The sequence below is a fragment of the Dromiciops gliroides genome, chromosome 1, assembly GCF_019393635.1.
Source record: "Dromiciops gliroides isolate mDroGli1 chromosome 1, mDroGli1.pri, whole genome shotgun sequence".
Classification (NCBI taxonomy): domain Eukaryota; kingdom Metazoa; phylum Chordata; class Mammalia; order Microbiotheria; family Microbiotheriidae; genus Dromiciops; species Dromiciops gliroides.
In genome coordinates this window covers 420791278-420809560 of record NC_057861.1, presented here as the reverse complement: position 1 = coordinate 420809560, position 18283 = coordinate 420791278, and the positions used below count along the sequence as shown (strand labels likewise).

The following is an 18283-nucleotide window of genomic DNA, read 5'->3' as shown; positions in this document are numbered from 1 at the left end:
CTCAGGCACTCTGGTGTTTTCTAAATGCATAAAATAAAATACATAAGATTATGAAAGAAAATATTATGTTGAAATGGTTACCAAATATTTTTAACCAAATTCCCAGATGCCAGGTGTAGAGGGAGGGGAGAAAAGGACTTAGGATAGAACCTCAGGGAACACACAGTTAGGGTGCTTGATGGAAGATGATACAGCAAAGACAACTGAGGAGTAAAAACACAGAGGAAGAGAATCAAGAGAGAAAGAGTTGTCACACAGTAAGGATACAATGAGTCAAGGCAGAATTCAAGCCCAGGACTTCCTGACTCAAGCCATGTACTTTACCAGCTACACCCCAAGTCTCCCTACAGAAGTCCTTTACATCCCATCACTGTCAGCTAATGTAGTTCTCTAAAGTTGAGCATTTCAAAAGTCAATTTTTAATAGAAGCTAGAGGGGAAGATGCCTTCAGGTAGAGCCCTCAAAGCTATAAAAGTTCTCAGATTAACTTTATAGATTGGAAGCCAGTCCCCACAGTTCTTCATGGCCAAAAGCGACTCCACAATTCTGACACCTGTTTTTGAGGGTGGGGAAAAAATCCAAGGGGCATTGAAGAGAAGAGTTCAGGGGACATAAAGTTCTGAGAGAAAGCCCACAGCATAGAATAATGCCCTCATTATAGTTCTGACTCTAAATGATGACTGGGACTGCCTAATACCTCATCAAGATCTCCTTCTTTGTTACCTTGGAATAATAAAATTTTCAAGAGCCAGGAGTTCTTTCTTACCCATTTTAATCATCCTTGATTTGGGGTTCAGGCAGATAGGTAATATAGTAAAGAGAGAGCCAGACTTGGAACCAGGAAGTCCTGAGTTCATATCTTGGCTGAGGACTTAAACTTTTTCAGCTTCAATTTCCTAATCTGTAAAATGGGGATAATAATAGTGCCTTCCTCTCAAACGTGTTGTGAGGATCAAATCAGATAACTTAAGTGTTTTGTAAAACTCAAAGCACTATATCAATGCTAGTCATTAATGTTATTATATAAGCTCCTTAAAGCTAGGAAAAATCTCATTTTTTTATCTATACTTAATGCCTAACAGAGTGCCTAGCACATGGTTGGTACTCAATAAATGTTTGTTTCATTGATTGATTGACCTAAATGATTTTTCCCTTTTCACTAACACCCAGCCCTGAATAGCCAACTTCTCCTAAGCCCAATGCAGATCATACACACAGCCTGAGCAGAAGTTAACAAATGGTTTTCTTCTCTAAGATTATGATCTCAATCAGAATTTCCAGCCCTAATTACTCATTAGACGTACTTTTAACAGGGCTCTTGAGCTAGGAATTAAACTTTGAGGCAGTGTTCTTCAAAGCACAGTCCAGCACAGATTCCTCATAATTTTTATTCTTCTTTATAACTCTTCCCTTTCTCCTCAGAGATTTCTGACATCTTTGTATATTTCTATCTGGGGAGGTGGAGTCAGTTGGAGATCTGGGACAACTATAGATGGGAGGGAGAGAAGAATTAGAAGGAGTAAGATGTTAAAAAGTCAAGGGGGCAGCTAGGAGGTACAGTGGATAAAGCACCGGCCCTGGATTCAGGAGGACCTGAGTTCAATTATGGCTTCAGACACTTGACACTTACTAGCTGTGTGACCCTGGGCAAGTCACTTAACCTTCATTGCCCTGCAAAAAAAAAAGGGGGGGTAAAAATTGCATGAAAATAGATGGGTATATATTCTTTTTTTTTTTTTAGTGAGGCAATTGGGGTTAAGTGACTTGCCCAAGGTCACACAGCTAGTAAGTGTTAAGTGTCTGAGGCCGGATTTGAACTCAGGTACTCCTGAATCCAGGGCCGGTGCTCTATCCACTGTGCCACCTAGCCGCCCCGGTATATATTCTTAAGAAGAAAATCACCATATGTACTAAAATACTTATAGCATCACTTTTTATGATAACAAAAAATTGACAAAGTAGATGCCCATCAATTATGGTACATAAATGTATGGAATATTACTGTGCTATAAAATATAGCTATGTGATGAATATACAGAATCATGAAAAGACCTATATGAACTGATACAGAGTGAACTAAGCAGAGCCAAAACAATAACAGTACACACAATGGCAATAATAATGTAAATGTAAAGAACCACACATTAACAAATCAAAAGTTAATATAACAAAATAATAATGGCTGTGTGGCTCACATTAATAGATCAACATTTATTAAGCAACTACTATGTGCCAGGGGCTGTGCTATGTGCTATGAGAAGATGCCCCCAACTCACTCCTTCATGGAGGTGGCAGGTTCACAAGTGTTGCACATCACACGTGTTTTCAGTGTATTGATCAGTTGTACTATTTTCCCCTCTATTTCTTTTTTTTTTTGTCTTAAGAAAACCACTATTTGCTATATGTTACTGCACCATGGTGACCTCATGGACAGCTACAAAGCTGCTGATCCATTTGAAACAAATTGAGAGATAAGAGAGGTGGAATTAGAACAGAATGTTAGAACTGGAGAAAACCTTAGAAGGTTGTAGCCCAATTGCCTCTTTTTATTGGTAAAGCCTAGAAGAGTGATGTCCAAAGTCATATAACTAGATTGCAGCAGAGTTGGGTTAGAAATTAGGTCCTTTGGGGACAGCTAGGTGGCACAGTGGATTAAAGCACCAGCCTTGGATTCAGGAGGACCTGAGTTCAAATTTGACCTCAGATTCTTGACATAAGCTGGTAAACCAGCTGTGTGACCCTGGGAAAGCCACTTAACCCTCATTGCCCCAGAAAAAGAAAAAGGGGGAAAAAATAGGTCTTTTTCCCTCCCAAGCTGGTGCTTTTTCAATCAACAAGCTTTAAGGGCTGCAAAGTGCTGAGGATACAGATGAAAAACTAGTCCTTCCCAGTGCCATGCGTGCTGCCTTACCCAACTATGCTGTGAGTCACCGAGTGTCAGTCACACTCCACTAAAGTTGGGGAAGGTCATAAGGACCACCAGGTCTCCTGCATTCCCCACAACATGAGCTTTTTTTCTTAATCATCAAGCCTTCCTGAATGAGAACCCACTATTTTTAAAAATCTTCTCTTTTGCTTGTCCTTTAAGCTTTCTCCTCTCCAGTTTCCTCAGAAGTATGGGCTTTTTGAAAAAGGAACTCCAAGTGGCATCACTATCACTGCCCCAGCCACAAGGGTCTACTGAGAAGAAGAACTGTCCTCTTGGTGAGTTCTGGCCCTTTTTTGGTGAACTTTCCTTCGAATACTGTCCCAATCCCAAACTGTGTGACATTCCCTTGCCTCAGGAAATAGGCAAACCCTACCAATTCTTACTCTGTAGGGAGTCATTATTTATGCACATACAAAACCTATTTTGGCCAGTAGCCCAACTTGCTCATCAATTAACTTTTTTTCCCCCAGAATTACTCTCAGTAGCCAAATGAACACAATGTTAAAATTTGCCCTATTGCCTCAGCCTTTACCTAACTTCAAGCAATGGTATTCATGATTAGTGTCCTTAAAGTACAATTAGAGAGAGTAATAAAAGGAAGAAATAGACCCTAGAGCACCTATAGGCTTGAAAATGATCCCATAAACAGTCATCAGTTATCTTTAATCTGATCTTGGAGATGGACTGAAGCAATAATTAGGTTGGGGCAGCTATGTGATGCAGTGGATAGAGTGCCAGACCTGAAGTCATGAAGACTCATCTTTTTGAGTTTAAATCTGGTCTCAGACACTTACTAGCTGTATGACCCTGGACAGGTCACTTAATCCAGATTGCTTCCATTTTTCATCTGTAAAATGAACTGGATAAGGAAATGGCAAATGGCAGTATCTTTACCAAGAAAAACCCAGATGGGTCACAAAGAGTCAGACATAACTGAAAATAACTGACCAACATAATGATTAGGGTAAGAGCAGTTGATTTGTAAAAGAAGAAAGACTGAAGAAAGAACTGTCATTAAGAAAAGGAGGCCCACCATGATTCTGGAAACTGTGAATAAGTAGGCAAATTGTTTCAATCATTACTGAAGGCCATAACAGAAAATTAATGAGCCAACAAGAATTCTCAGATGGCAAAAGCATTTATTTCTCCATCTGTAAATGGGGAGGGGCAGTTCGAAGGGAAGGAGAAGTAATCAGACATCTGATGAGACCATTGGCTATGAAGTTTTATGAGACTGGGAAGGCTATGCCTCTTAAGTCTTGCTATTTCATTAAATTCCCATCCAGCCCCAATGTGAGACTCTGAATAAGCACTACTGACAGGGAGTGCACATACAGCAGCATTTCCATTTTTTGTTTGGCAAGAGGCACTCTCACGTAGGACTTAGATTTATATAAGAGAATACATTCTGTGCACTGGAGGCCTTTAAGATCTAAATGGGGACAGTATGTAAATCTGACTGTATGTCTCACAGGGAGGAGAATACTATACAGAATTAATTTTAGTTTTATGGAAACTCTCAACATCTATGTCTTCTGAAAGGCCTCTGGGATAGGGTCAATTTCTAGAAAGGAGTCATTAAAAACCTAAAATCCTTGTGGTATAGTAGAAATAGTGCTGAGCTTGGAGTCATAGGAACCAAGTTCAAGTCCCAGCTCTGACATTATCAGTGTGACCTTGGGCAAGTTACTGGCTAGACTATTTGGTCTTTAAGGTTACTTCCATCCCTAACCGGAACCAGGAAAGAGAAACTAAGTCACAGATAAATTAATTGATAGGGCTATAATGGAAAGCTGTGGAGGATATACAGTAGAGATGGTTGACTAAATGTCTCAATAGCTGATTAGATCATAGGACCATAGATCTAGAGCTGTAATGGATTCCATTGGTCAGTCAATAAATATTTATCCTCCACATATGTGCCAGGTGCCGTGCTATGGGTTGGACTTCAGATAAGATCTTAGGAATAAGTCATCCCATCAACAAGCACTTGTTTGTTATGTGCCAGGCACTGTACTAAAGTTCTGAGGACCCTGCCTTCAAGGTGAATTCTGATGGAGGAGACATGTAAATAACTATATTAATAACAAGATAGAATCAGTATAAATGGAAATTAACGTCAGAGGGATGGCACTAGCTCTGGGAGGGACTGGGAAAAAACCTAGGATTTCAGCTGAATCTTGAAAAAAAGAGGGAAACCAGAAAGTAGAGGACAGGAGAATAAACCAGGCATGGGAAAAAGCTATGAAGTTCACTATGAGATCTAACCCCAAAAAAGACCAAAGAAAAGGGAAACGTGCCCACCTCTAAAAAAACATCACAGATATTTCTTGTGGCAGCAAAGAACTGAAAACTAAGGGGTACCCATCAATTGGGGAATGGCTGAACAAAACATGATTGTAATGAAATATTATTGTGCCAAAAAAGAGATAAAATGAAGTGTTTCAGAAAAATTGGGGGGAAACTGTATGAACTGATGCAGTAGGAAGTAAGCAGAACCAGGAGGATAATTTATACCATAACAATATGGTGAAGACAAAAATTTTTGAAAGCTCTCAGAACTCAGATCAATGCTATGACCAACGATGACTCCAGATTGCTAATAATGAACTATGCTTTCCACCTCCTAAGAAAGAGGTGATTCTAGATTGGTAAGGTACTTCAAAGTTCATATATTGCAATCCCCTTATTTTAGCAATAGGGAAGCTGGCACTTGGAGAGGTAGTAACTTGTTGAAGTAGATTTGTTTTATTTGGTCTTGGTCAGACCTCTCAATTTACTGATATAGAGAACTCCCAGTAAGAAAATTCCCTCTACAAATGCACATGAGCCTTTGCCCTGCAAATTACAGTCTTACAGAGTTGCCTGGGCACCAAGCAATTAAGTGATGTATTCAGGGTCACACAGCCACTATGTGCCAGAGGCAGGATTTGAACCTAGCTCTTCCTGAGGCCAAGTTCTCTATCCATTATGCCACATGGCCTCTTAGTGAATTTAAACTATACCAAAAAGAAAGTGCCTTATGCTAGGTGCATTTAAAAAAGGCTCCTAGTCTCAGAATCAGGATTTCAAAGAAGTTAAAGGGGAGGACTGGAATAATCTAAATGTGGCATCTGTGATGCAAATAGTGATATATTTCATGGTAAAACCTCAAGAGAGGATGCTTACACAGCCCCTAATAGGGCCTATTCTGTATTTGTCATTAACTCACTTAGATGTAAAGGATCATTCTCCCTCTTTTCTCCAGTCTACAAAAAAGGGGTCTCCAACAACTAAATCTTGGAGATGACCCTAATTTAACATAACTAATGAAAGTAGGAAGATGATGTTGCCTATTGACAAGATAAGTTCTTCAATTCTCAAAAACAGAGTATTAATGAACCAAAAAAAAAAGACTAAAGGCAAAGTAAAAAGTAAACAACTCAAGTCTCCAAGCATCTATTAAGCATCTTCTACATGCAAGGTGGCAGCTAGGTGATGCAATAGAGTGCCAAACCTGGAATCAGGAAGACTCATCTTCCCAAGTTCAAATCTGACCTCCACCAGCTGTGGGGCTCTGGGAAAGTCATTTAACCCTGTTTGCCTCAGTTTTCCTCATCTGTAAAATGAACTGGAGAAGGAAATAGTAAACCACTCCAAGACCTTTGCCAAGAAAACCTCAAATGTGGTCATGAAGAGATGGACATCATGATGGAAATGATTAAATAACAACAATGTGGAGTAAAATACTCTGGGGTTACAAAAGGAAAACAGAGCCTGCCCTCAAGCAGTTTACCTTCTTCTACAAGGGGGATACATTTACACAGATAATGAAGTAAACACAAAGTAATCTGCAGAGGGGGGAAAAAAGCATTAACAACTAAGGGTATCAGGGAAGGCATAGGAAGTAGAATAAGAGTTGAGCCCTGAAAAAAGAAAAGGATTCTTTGATGTGGAGGCGACTTCTACACTTATGGGGCAGCCTGTGCAAACATGTGGAGGTGGAAAGTGAAATGAAGATTTTGAGGAAACAACAAGCAGAAACCCATTTAACTGGACATATGAAGGAGAAGGATGTCAAATAAGTCTGGAAATGCAGTCTGGACCAGTCTGTGAAAAGTTCTAAATGCCAAGCTGGGAAGTTTTTATTTGATCCTTGATGCAACAGGGCACCAAGGAAGGTTTTTAAGCAGACGAGTTATGGGTTTGAAATACAGAATGCGGACAGCATAAGAACAGGAGCTCCTATCAGACAGAAAACCCTATGCCAAAGTCCTCTGGCTCAGAGAGGATGTATCTAATCAGGAAAGCCTCAAAGGCCGCAAGTCACATTTCTTAACCTGGTGACATCGGGAAATAAACGGCCCTTTTATTCCCTTCCCTACTTCTCTCCCTCACTCATTAATCCTCATTCCCAACACCAGTGTGGCCAGGCCTCCAGAGAGGGAGAGTAACTTCTCAAACACAAGCATCATCAAGCTAAAATGAATGTTTTCTACAAATGAGGAGTGAAGTTCCAGATCTGGAAAATAGAGTGAAATGTAGCCCAGGGAAAGTTTTCCCACAAAGCTCTGCCAATGAACTTCATTCCTCAGCTACATCACCCCATTCTTCAGCCAGAGTTCATGAGCAAAAGGGCAAAAGCTGTTATAGTCTTTGATAGCATGGAAAAGGGACCACCAGGATTTTCCAACTGGGACTGAGGCCAATATCTTAACTAAGATCTTTCACAGTAAAATGCAAATTCTCCAAAATATAGGTATATTACTATATGTATTTTGTTGTTCAGTTGTTTCAGCTGTTTCCAACACTTCAGGACCCCATTTGAGGTTTTCTTGCCAAAGATACTGGAGTAGTTTGCCATTTCCTTCTCCAGCTCATTTTACAGAAGAGGAAACGGAGGCAAACAAGGTTAAGATTTGAACTCGGGAAGATGAATCTTCCTGACCAGACTTGGCACTCTATCCACTGTGCCACCTAGCTGCATATTATACAGAAATATGAATATATGTGTAATATATATGTTATGAAAAATAGATAATTGAGAGAAATGCATTAAAAAAAGTACACATGCAACAAAGAGAAAAGGTAAGGCAGAAATGGAGATGGTACATTGCAGAATGGCAAGATTAATACGGGAAGCTTCTTAGAGAAGGGAAGCCTTGAATTATGATTTGAAGGAGTAGAACAATTAATTACCTACTACTAAAAAAGGATCAAAAATTAATCTGTGGTAAAAGGTTCAACCTGGGGTTCTAGTGTAGCCTCTGGGAGATATGACAGTTTGGGACCACCCATTTCTGCTCTGGAGCAGACCAGATTAGTTCATTAGTCAATGAATCAGTAATTATTTATTGAGCACCCATGTGCCAATCTCTGTGTTAGTTACTAGGCATATCAAAAACAAAAATGAGAAGCAGTATGTCATTGTGGCTAACAATAATAATAAATATAATTTATTATATAAAACTTTAAGGTTTGCCAAGCACTTCACCTAAGTAAAATAACGTCCATTTCTTGGGTGGATATTTTATTCACTGAAAAGAAGCAGAACAAGGATGTTTGTGTGAGAAATACAGAGAAAAGCAGTTTGAAGAGAAACATTGACAATTCTGAGATGATCTGACAAAGCAGCTCCTCATGAGGAAAAAGTACTGATGATAAAAACCACATTCTTTTCAGAGCAGAATTTATATATGTGCATTTTTAGGGTTTTGAAATTCATCATTGAGAAAATTTAAATTTTAAAAACTGCTTATGATTATGTTTTAACTGTGTCACATCCAACAGAAATGTGGATTTCTCAACCTGAGATAGAGATAGGTCACTCTTTATGAGGCCCTGACAGGAGAGTCAATGAGAAGACAGATTAGAAACCACATAACAGGCTAAGAAAAGTAGAGCTGAGAAGTTGACAGCAGCAGAAAGGCAGAGAGAATGGGGGCAGCTAGGTGGCACAGTGGATAAAGCACCGGCCCTGGATTCAGGAGTACCTGAGTTCAAATCCGGCCTCAGACACTTGACACTTACTAGCTGTGTGACCCTGGGCAAGTCACTTAACCCCCATTGCCCTGCAAAAAATAAATAAATAAATAAATAAAATAAAATAAAATAAAATAAAAAGAAAGGCAGAGAAGACAGAAGAAAATAAAGGCACTTTCAGCTGAGACCAGCTGATTAAAGACAGATGGCTTCTGCAGTTGATTCAGGGAATTAATCTGATAGAAGGAAAGTTCTGATGTTGGGCAGTGTTTGGAGAAAGCAGTCTCCTCTGCTGTTTGAAGAGCTGATGGAAAGACTGCCTTGCTATGTAGCCCTATCTACAGCTTAAGAGAACAGAAATCCCTCAGAGACTTGTCTACATTGCCCTTTACTGCCCTGTATAGTTCATAGGGAGAAAACCTTCAAGGTATCCTCAAGAGCTTTGCAAATCCTAGGCTGAAGAGAACTGCTTTTCACTGAAAGACACCATTGGGAAGACCAGGAAAGCTTTGTAAATCCCAAGCTTAAGGCTGTTGTTGGCTAAAAAATCTTAACAAAGCTCCTCAGAATAACAGAGGAAATACTTCATCCAACAGGGCAGTGAAGCCAGTGCCACTTTGCAGATGATAAAAGCTTTCCTAAGGGGGGCAGCTAGGTGGCGCAGTGGATAGAGCACCGGCCCTGGAGTACCCGAGTTCAAATCTGGCCTCAGACACTTAACACTTACTAGCTGTGTGACCCTGGGCAAGTCACTTAACCCCAATTGCCTCACTAAAAAAAAAAAAAAAAAAAAAAAAAAAAAAAAAAAAAAAAAAGCTTTCCTAAGGAGACCAAGGATCTCAAGGCCACCAGTCCAGAGTTGAGTTGCACCAGGATGTGGTTTTCTACACTTGCAAGCCTCACTGCCAGGTTTTTGCAGGTTGTGCTCACTCTCTCCCATAGGTATCATGTGCATTAGTAGGAGAGTATGTATACTGCTACATTATGTTATCATTATTACCACTTTGTCTTCTATAGTAAATGTTCCATAATTAAGAATTAGTCATCTTGGCTAATTTTTAAAATCTTGGTTACTACAGTTGTAAGATACATATGTTCATCCCTACACTAGGGTTGCCCCTAGGACCCTAAGCATGAGTAGTAAAATTATGTATGCCCCTTTGGAGAGTCACCCCAATCTGCCAGCATGAGTGCAAATAGGGTGAAGGAACCAGCATCTGTCTAGAGTAAGAGAAGAGTTAGGGACGACATACAAAGATAGAGATACAGATAGAGAACCTTTGTCCTTCACAATCCTGTAAGGCAGATGGTATTATTATCCCCATTTTACAGATGAAGAAATGGAGGTTAGAAGACTTTGTGATATGCCAAGGTACACATAAGCTTGCAATTGTCTAGGGTGGACTTTGAATTCAGATCTTTCTGACGCCAAGTCCACCACTCTATCCACTATGTCAGGCTGCATTGGATAGAGTGGAAGACTTAAAATGAGAAAGGTGTGGGTTCAAATCTTGCCTGTGATATTTACTATATGTGTGGCTATGGGCAAGTCATTTAACCTCAATGGACTTGAGTTTCCACACATATAAGAGGAGATGGTTGGACTAAGTGGTTTTCCAGCTGCAAATTCCTGATCTATGATTCATGAAGCAGTCCCTACCCTCAAGGAATTTATCTTCTACGGAGGTAAAAAGCATATACCCATATAAGATTTTAATTATGTGCAACATAACTGCAAGGCAATTTGAAGGGAGAAAAGGCTCTGGTCCCTGGCAGGAAGGGATATCAGGAAAGGCCCATTATAACAGGTAGCATTTGAGCTCAGTGTTGAAGGCAACTAAGGTTTCTATGAAGCAGAGGAGACAAAAGAATTCCCTTCAGTCACAGAGGAATTTACTTCAAACCTGTGCAAAGTCACAGAAATATAAAATGGAATGTTATATATGAATAACAATAAAGAGGCCAGTCTACCTGGAACAAAAAGTAAAAGATGAGGAAAAAAGTATGAGTAAGGAAAAGGAGCATGTAACTGGGTCACAAAAGGCTTTAAATAGCAAACAGAGGAGTCTACCTTTAATCTAAAAGGTAATATAGAATTTGTGGAGTTTATAGAGCCTGTGTTTTAGGAATATTACTTCACCAGCTGTGTGGAGGATGGATTGGAAAGGGGGGAGAATTGAAGCAATGATATTGATTAGAAGGCTATTGAAATAGTTGAGTGTTTGGTATATATGACCAGAGAAGGGGAAAGATGTGAAAGATGTTGTAAAGGTTAAAAAATAGACAGTGCAATTAATTAGATATATGGGATGAGGGAGAGTGAAAAATTGTGGATGACTTCAAGGTTAGGAACTTCAGTAACTAAAAGGATAATGGTACTCCCAAGAGAAGTAGAGATGCTTGAAAGAGCATTAGGTTCAAGGGGAAAATAAGCCCATAGTATTGGTATAGTCCTGAAATTGAGAAAGCCTTGAAAAATTGGTTTTATCTAACACCTGCCTTCCAAAGCCCTCTCCATTTCTCAAAGTCCTTTGAAAGCAAAGGAACTTTCTTGGATCTGTGCTTTGGCCATATGAGGCAGAATTTTCTGAGCTAGACAGGATGCTCAAAGACATGCCAAAGGCTCCCTAAAATATTTATTTCCCACGGGGAAATGGTATTAGACCCAGATGATTTCACATCTCCATTCCCTCAGGTGAGGAGATGGGTACTGAACTGCCCTTCATAAACTCCAGGAACCAGGATCAAAAGAATTCTATCCCAGAGTATTGGAGGAACTAGATCCATCTTTTATTTTTGAAGGATCATGGAATCTAAGGAAGATGCTGCAGGACTTACAGAAAAGTGGATGCAGTCCCATTTTCAAGAAAAAGTAAAAGCAGAGTATCGTGGAAAACTAGAGGCCAATGAATTTGACCAGTTCCTGAGAAAATTGTAGAACATACTGTGATGTCTAGTGAACATATAGAAAATTAAACTGTCAAGAACAAGGCATGTCAGACCAATTCCATTTCCTTTTTTTTTAAATGAGACCTGCTAGTCTGATACAGATAGAGAGGTTTCAGCAAGGCATCTGAACAAAATTGTTCCTGATGTTTTTGTGGAAATGAAATGTGTCCTCTTCATCAAGTTAGGTGGGTTCAGAATTGATTGTCATTAACGGTTTGATGCCAACTTAAAAGAAAGTCCCTAGAGTGCTCAGGAAATGTTATTGGTCTTTTGAGGTTTAGAATTTTTTCAACATCTAGTCATTCAAAGCATAGCATGCTTACCAATTCTACAGATGATACAAAGTTTCAAGAGCTAGTTAACATGCTGGATGACAAAATTAGGATCCAAGAAGATCTCAGCAGGCTACAATCTTGGGCCAAATCTACTAAGATTAAATTGAATTGGGTTAAATGTAAATTCTTACACTCAGGTTAAAAAAAATCAACTTCACAAATATAAGATGGGGGAGAAATAACTAGACATTTGAGAAAGATCCAATATTTTTAGGGATCTGCAAATTTAATTTTAGTTAACAATGTTATGGGGGGGAAATCCTAATGGCATCTTAAACTTCTTTGAGAGGCAAAATGTATAGGGAAGCAAAAATTCTTCTATGCTATTGCCTGGTCAGATCACACATGCAGAGTACCGTACTCAGTTCTAGATGACATATTTAGCAAGGACATGGATAATTTGAAGAACATCCTGAAGAAGGTACCTAGAATGATGAAAAATCTCAAGTCATTACATATCAGGATCAATTGAGAGAGTTGGGATGTTTACCTGGAGAGGACAAGATTTGGTAGAAGAAGAATCACTATCTATTATACAGAAGATAAGTGAGTCTTGTTCAGCCTGGTCCCAGAGGACATGACCAAGAGCATTGGGAAATCCTTGAGAAGAGGCAGGATGTGATTTGATGTAAGGTAAAATGTTATAACAATTAGAATTATCAAGAAACATACTGGAGTGTCTCAGAAGATATTGGTGTCCTCATTCCCCCTCCCCCTCCCCCTCTCCCCCTCCCTCTTCCTCCCTCCCTCTCTCTCTCTCCTTCCTGCTCTCTACCAGGTAATGGACTTCAATAAATTCTGATTAACTACATGTCAGGTATGTTGTAGAATTATTATTGATATTGGTTGGATTAAATAACTTCCAAGGTCTCTTCCAACCTTGCAATTCTGTGATTCCCTAAGCAGAGGAAAGGGAGAATCTAGACCATAAGCTTTTTGAGAATGGGGGTCTCCACCTTTGTATCTATATCACCAGTGCCTGGCAGAGTATGCAATAAATAAATATATACTGACTGATTAAGGAGAGAACATCTTTGAGAAATGTTCCCGATAGCAGGACCTCACATTTTAAAATATTTTCATCTACAAAGCATTATCACATACATTATTTCCTATGATCTTAAAACAAGAAGATCAAATAAATTTGAACAAGTATTATTCATTATCATTCATGTGTTACATTATTCATACATTCATTGGAGTATTGTCTATTTGAATGAAGTGTTATTCATTATATTAAATTATTCATCATGTTCATCTTATAGATGGGAACATTGAAGTTCAAGACTTGAACGAGGTTAGTAAATGACAGAACTAGGACTCTGCTCCTACACTACTCTTCACTACACCTTAATCAGAGTTCATAGCAATTTAGCCAACATTCGTTAAGCACATACTACATATTAGGCACTATGCCAGTCAAAACACCTCAACAATGCCTGCCTTCCAGAAATTTATATTTCACTGGGGGAGCTGGGGGGGGTGATGCAGATTACTGAACCCTAACCCTATAAATTAATAGTTAATATTTATATAATGCTTCCAGGTTTGCAAAGCGCTTTACACATATTATCTTAATAAGTGTGTCATTTGCAATTAAGGGAGTTTGTGCAAATGGGTGTTAAAGAGTTGTCCTAGTGAAATCCAAGCTCAAAAGAAAGTAATTATATTCTAATCATGTTCTCTCTTCATAACCCTTAATTAATTGCCCACTTGAATCTGAAAACTCCAAGAGAGATTCCAATAGAATATTTCTAATGGCAAAATTAGGCCACACTCAGATTTTCAAAATTCCTTCCATCTAGGCCATGTAATCAAGTCTTTGTGTTTGCGTATTTGTTGGTATTTGCTCCATTACTTCTTATACCAAGTCCACAGAACATAACCAGAAAATATACAAAGGACACTTTTCTGTGTCCTTTCTGAAAATCCCATTTGGACATTTACAATCTGCCAGATTTCATCTTAAATTTCAATTTTTAGGTCTGTTATTTAGTCAATTAGTCACGCCCAACTCTTCATGACTGCATTTGGGGTTTTCTTTGGGACAAAGAAACTGGTTTGCTGTTTCCTTCTTCAGCTCATTTTACAGATGAGGAAACTGAGGCAAAAGGGATAAGTGACTTGCCCAGGGTCACACAGCTAATAAGTGTTCCAGGCCAGATTTTAACTCAGGTCCTCCTGATTCCAGGGGCAACTCTCTATCTACTGCATCATGTAGCTGCCCTTTTAGGTGTGGCATATTTCTAAATATTCAGTTTCTCTAATAAACCACCTATTGTTTATTAGATTCCATAAATGAAGTATGGGACTTCCCTCCACTCATCTTAGAGAGCTATTTGAGTATCAGGGAGATTAAGCAACCAATCCATAGCCACAAGGCTAGTGAGTGTCACAGTAATCATTTGAAGCAAGTCTTTCTGATTCCAAAATTAGCAATCTTGCCACTATCACTGAATCTTTCTCCCTCTTCCTCTCCCTTTCCAAGTCTCTATTTTTATCTCCCTCTATTTCTGCCAAACAGGCACAGGGGCAAACCTTCTGTCAGAGGTGAAATTGTGCAACAATGGTGGCTAATCCTGCTAATGAATGTGTCTCATGTCACTCTATTCTTGGTGCATTCTGAGGTTTGCATGAAGGTCCACCTGTATGACTGGAGTATGCTCATATTTGTCTGCTCTTTGGTGGTTTGGAACCATGTGCCATTCCATCCTTTTGTCAGTGCCTTTCTCAGCATTTAGCATTCTCTTAACGTTTTAATTTCCTTACTCACAGTGACCATTTCTTTTTTCTATTTAGGATCAAAGAAGCATCAGCTGCCAGTAAAGACAATATTTGTTGTCCCTACTACTGCTATCAGAGAGGATGATGACAGTGACAATATCACATAAACAGATTTATACCAATGAGCAAAATCACCTCATTTCCTGACTAGCTACATCTTTGGACTTACCTGACTTCATCATACCCCCAGGAACTCCATCATTGAGAAACCTCATCATCCTGCAAGATCCAATCAGCCTTGGGAATCACACCTTTGCAAAGCCATGAACCCCAAAACCTTTTAGGGAAGGGGTTCAGAACAGCCATCTCCTTATTTCCCACCTGGCTACACTCGTTTTGGATTTCTCTGACTTTTCCACCATGCCCCTGGCTTCAGGGTACCTTTCCCTTCCCTTACTTCTTTCTCTTCCCTTCCCTGATTTTTCAGCTTTCTTTTATGTCTTCTCCCAATTGATTGTAAACTCCTTGAGTGAAGAGATTGTTTTGCTTTGTTTTTTGTATTTCCAGGGCTTAATACATCCCTATGTGCCTGGCACAAGTTGTCATTCAGTTGTTTCGGGTGTATTCAACTCTTTGTGATCCCATTTGGGGTTTTCTTGGCAAAGATACTGGAGTGGTTTGCCATTTCTTTCACCAACTAATTTCACACATAAGGCTGAAGCAAACATGTTTAAGTGACTTACCCAAGGTCACTTAATTAATAAGGGTACCTACCAGGTTAGATGTGAACTGAGGTCCTCCTAACTCCAGAGCCAGCACTCTATCCACTGTACATAGTAGGTGCTTAATCAAGGTTTATTGACCAATTTTCTGTAATAGGAAGCGGGAGGCAAGAGTGAGGCCAGAGGGGAGACAGAAGAGCAGCAAAGAATTTGGCCCAGAGGACAAAAATTATAAGCTACAAAGAAGTAAGCTATCAGTCAATGGCTCAAGGAATTTTATTAAGACCCTTAAGGAGATATAGAGGAAGTAGAAAAATGGTCCCTGTCTTTGAGTAGGCTATCCAAAATCCAGGATCAAAGATAAGATAAATATATACCAGAATATATGTATACTCATCAGCCCAGTATGTGAAAATCCATATTTTAAGAAGTATCAGGAACAAACCCAATCCTTGCCTTTCATTGACACTGTGAGTCATGAGGACTATGAATGTCTAGGGAGAAAAAAAGTTCATAGGATCATAGATTTAGAGCTAAAGAGAATCTCAGAGACCCTCTGGTCCAATCCCTTCATTTTATAGATAAAGAAACTGATGTCCAGGGAAGTTAATGACTTGCTCAAAGTCATTCTCTCTCTCACTCACACTCATACACACACACACTCACTCACTCTCTCATCATCATCATCAGAGGTGGGATTGGGAACCAGGTCTTCTGACTCCAATCCAGCACTCACTCAACATGTTTATACCCATTTTACAGATGGACAAACTACAGAGAGGTTTCATTATTTGCCCAATGTAACACAGGCAGTCAGTGACAGAGCTAAAATTAGAACCCATGTCTTTTAACTCCCAAACCTATATTCTATTCCGTGCTGCCTCCCTGTAGAATGTCACAACTCTAATTATATGTTGTTTTGTTAATGTCTTGTATTTTCTAAATTTTTTTTAAAAATTAATGATATCTTGTTCTTCTTAAATCACCAAAATTTCCCCCAGCATCCCTCTCCTATTGTCCTCCCAGAGGACTATCCCATATTAAAATAATATTTATGAAAGAAAAAACCAGCAAAACTAAGTAATACATTTCAAAATCTGAAAACGTGTGATGCCACACTAACCCTTCACATGAGTATTGGTCTTATTTCTCAAACAACACTGTGAGATCCTTAAGGATAAATTACCCTCACATCTACTTCTTCAGAATCCCCTCATAGTTAGCACTGTATGGTACATGTAGTGGTCCAGCAGTATTCACATTTACATATGCACACACCCTCAAAAGAGGTGAAACCTACAGACCCATAAAACACAGAGCTCATAACCAAAAGATGAGTGGCCATGCTGGATTTTGCTGCTAGAGATGAGCTGCTCTAATTTGAATTATTTAACCCTTGCTCTCTGGACCCCACCCACTCAGATTTCTTTCCCAGTGACTGAATTTTTCTGGGACCTCAACCCACTTTGTTGGCATCCCTCTTGATCATCCTGATTCTAGACCCCATATTATTTCATTTTCCCACCTGCCATGATATTCACCACTTCTTGACTTTGCCTTACAGTTGTCTCTGTGGGAAATGCTTCCAACTGACCACCATCTCTTCTGCCCAGAGGACCTTGAGTTGGTGGCCAACTCATCCTTGTGGCCATAAAAAGTGGATACTCCATATACTTGTCAAGTGAGTGATCATAGGAACAAGTAACATATAACAAACCATGTAAGGTAAAGACTGAGGGCACAAGGAGAATGTAAAGATGGAATTAACTGCCCACTTACCAGTCCCTTGCAAGCACTAAGGGCTGCAGTGCCATCCCCAACTCCAGGTTGTAGCACAGTGCCATGGAAGTGACAGGAAGAGCCTGAATGGGCTTCCATTGTGGCACCTGTGAGGTTTCCATATCTTCTTTCCAGGATGTAGTTATTGAAAAGAAATCCTTCATTGACAGTCAGGTTAAAAAACAGGTCCTTGTCCTCATGAGCAATTTTATAATATACCCGCTCATCATGGTTCTCCAGATCTCTTCTCCTCCTGGCATTCCCCCTAATGGAAGCATGATGTTGCAAAGTATGGGATACAAAATGTCCAGTTGCATTTACCTTGACAGGGCCCACCACATGATACTCTGGCAAAGTCTTGATAAAGTGTTCTGAAAGAAAAAGGAAGAAGACAAAACAAAGTTGGTTGGAATTAGTGGAGATGGAATTTCATAGTGATTATGAAGTTGGGAAAAGGACTGAATCCATGATTTCATTAGTATGGGCAATTTCTATGTAAACCCCTCTACCGATTGGAACTTCCAGCCTGAGAGTTTCTCAGGCACATTGAGTGGTTAAGTGACTTCTGGGGGTAATACAGAATATACATGTCAAAGGACATAATTGAACCAGATCTTCTGGGTTACCAGGCTGCTTTGCTGTCCATTGTGTCATGATCACAGCATGGAAAACTACATTATGGAAATGCTTGTTTTATCCCATAAATTAAAAAGAAAAAAAGAAAAGGACTTGTTCAGAAGCCACTTCCTGCTGGAGGATTTTGCTTGCCTCTCCAGCTTCTAAGCCATCCCCCTCTAAATCTACCTTGCATCTTCTTTGGCTGTATCTTGTCTATATCAATAATGTACATATCAAGTGAAGGTGTGATGTAGGACATAGAGATG

General features: G+C 39.5%; 1 protein-coding gene across 1 annotated transcript in view; it reads right to left on the bottom strand.

The window, feature by feature from the left end:
* The window catches only part of ADAMTS12 (ADAM metallopeptidase with thrombospondin type 1 motif 12), a 569738-nt gene that overhangs the window by 539837 nt on the left and 11618 nt on the right, over positions 1-18283 (bottom strand). The window contains 1 exon segment of the mRNA XM_043975705.1: positions 17400-17770. Within this exon segment, the coding sequence (XP_043831640.1) occupies positions 17400-17770 (371 nt within the window).